Here is a 1,740-nt window from a genome sequence, read left to right on the forward strand (position 1 = left end):
TACATAACACAGAAAAGAGAAAATAGTAAAGAAAAGATGGCAGAGAGACAAATCAGGTAAGTGGGGACATGAAAACCCATCGCACAGTCAGTGGTCTACAGGGGCTATAGATCCTACCAATTTAAGAAGGTCAGGTCACAAAGCTGAAAGACTCCAATTAAACATCTGTTTTCCTCTCCTCATCATGGCTCAAAATCTTCCTAGCAAAACTGAGAACTAGGAATGTTACTGATATGCCAGGCATTTGGAAAGATTTCCCTCCACAAGATCAAAACAGAGCCACAGAATCAACAACCATGCCATTGAAAACTATGTGCCAGCTCACCTTCCGCAGCATGTCATTCTGTTCTACACTGCTGACCTTGCCAGGGCTGATTTCTCCTTTCAGAGTGTATTCAAAGAACTTCCCACTGACATTCACTAATAAGGTGTTGAAGGCCCTGTCTTCCTGAGTACAGCTGAGGGACTTGTCACGGCCACTGGTAGCAGGAGTGCCATATCTCAAGATCACCCCAACGATGAGCCCTGAAATAGAGCAAGAGGAAAAAAGGACATCAGGCCTGCAGAAGGATAGAGAATAGAAATAATGGCACTGTTAATTTCACAGGTTATGAGACGCAAAGAAAATCATAGAAGCCAGGTTGTATATCTGGCAGCAAATCCGAGGTCCTTCAGAAAGGGTTCAGCACCATCTATGCTGGTCTCATTTGAGTTCATTGGCCACCAGAAGGACAAGGTGGAAAAGTACCTTCGATGATTATTATGGCACTCTGAGTAGTTTTAACACATAATCACGTCTTATTTCTGGGCTTTTGGTAGAGGAAAATGGAATGATGAACAGTGAAGTTTTTTCTGCTTAGGACAGCACAAAGAGGAAATGCTGAGTCCTTGATTTTCAACAGACGCAATCCTCAAGCCAGTCCTACTACCATCTGCTAGCGAGGATCAGGCCACTGGAATTTCTGGTTGCTATAAATGCAGCTTGCTTTGCCACACACTGGGGCAGGATGGGGGATGTTTTTGCTTAGGTCACTTCAAGTCCTGGGTATCATGAAGAAAGTAATTACACCCTTTGGGAAACCAAATGCAGCAGTATAAATTTGAGAAGTCATGATTCAGGGATGGAGAGCTGACTTCTTGGGGCTGTGCCTACAAAACAGCTAAGATAATCAGATGCAAGTATTTAAGTCTCATTTCCTTCTTAGTAGAGTTTTCCAGTTAGAAAAAAAGTAAAAACAGCAAAATTCTGTATAAGTATTTATTCCATGAATGAGGAAGGAGTGTCACTTCCCGGGTCCTGGACATGAGTCACATATGGCAAAAAGCAAAAGTGAAAGAAAAAATAAAAACTATAACTGACTACCACACATGTGTATAATTATCTCTTCAAAAAATCTGATTTCTCTCTAAATTCAGTTCTTTGCTAGCAACATTAAAACAACAGTAAAAATGCTCTACCAGCTCATTGAGCATTAATGCAGAAAACTATATCTGAAAAAAAAGTGTTTACTATAATCTAAGTGTTATAGTTTGGCTCTTAAATGTTCCATAAAAAAAATGCATGTACTAAGGACTAGAATCCCACTTTGGTGATACTGGGAGACAGTGGAAGCCTTTAACAGATGGGCCTAGTGGGAGGTCTTAGGTTACTGGAGGTATGTGCTCTAAGGGGATAATGAGATTTCCATCCCTCCTCCCCCCTCCCCCCTCCTCCTTCCCCCTCCCCTCCCCCCTCCTCCC

At 42.1% G+C, this 1,740-nt stretch overlaps 1 protein-coding gene across 2 annotated transcripts in view; it reads right to left on the reverse strand.

Moving 5' to 3' along the window:
• Slc9a7 (solute carrier family 9 member A7) overlaps window positions 1-1,740 on the reverse strand; it is a 202,173-nt gene that overhangs the window by 78,227 nt on the left and 122,206 nt on the right. For both annotated transcript variants that reach the window (XM_023717863.1, XM_004633487.1), the window contains exon 2: window positions 326-525. In XM_023717863.1, the coding sequence (XP_023573631.1) occupies window positions 326-525 (200 nt within the window). The remainder of the gene's footprint in view (window positions 1-325; window positions 526-1,740) is intronic.

This window comes from Octodon degus, unplaced genomic scaffold, assembly GCF_000260255.1.
Source record: "Octodon degus isolate 3935 unplaced genomic scaffold, OctDeg1.0 scaffold00055, whole genome shotgun sequence".
NCBI classification, from domain to species: domain Eukaryota; kingdom Metazoa; phylum Chordata; class Mammalia; order Rodentia; family Octodontidae; genus Octodon; species Octodon degus.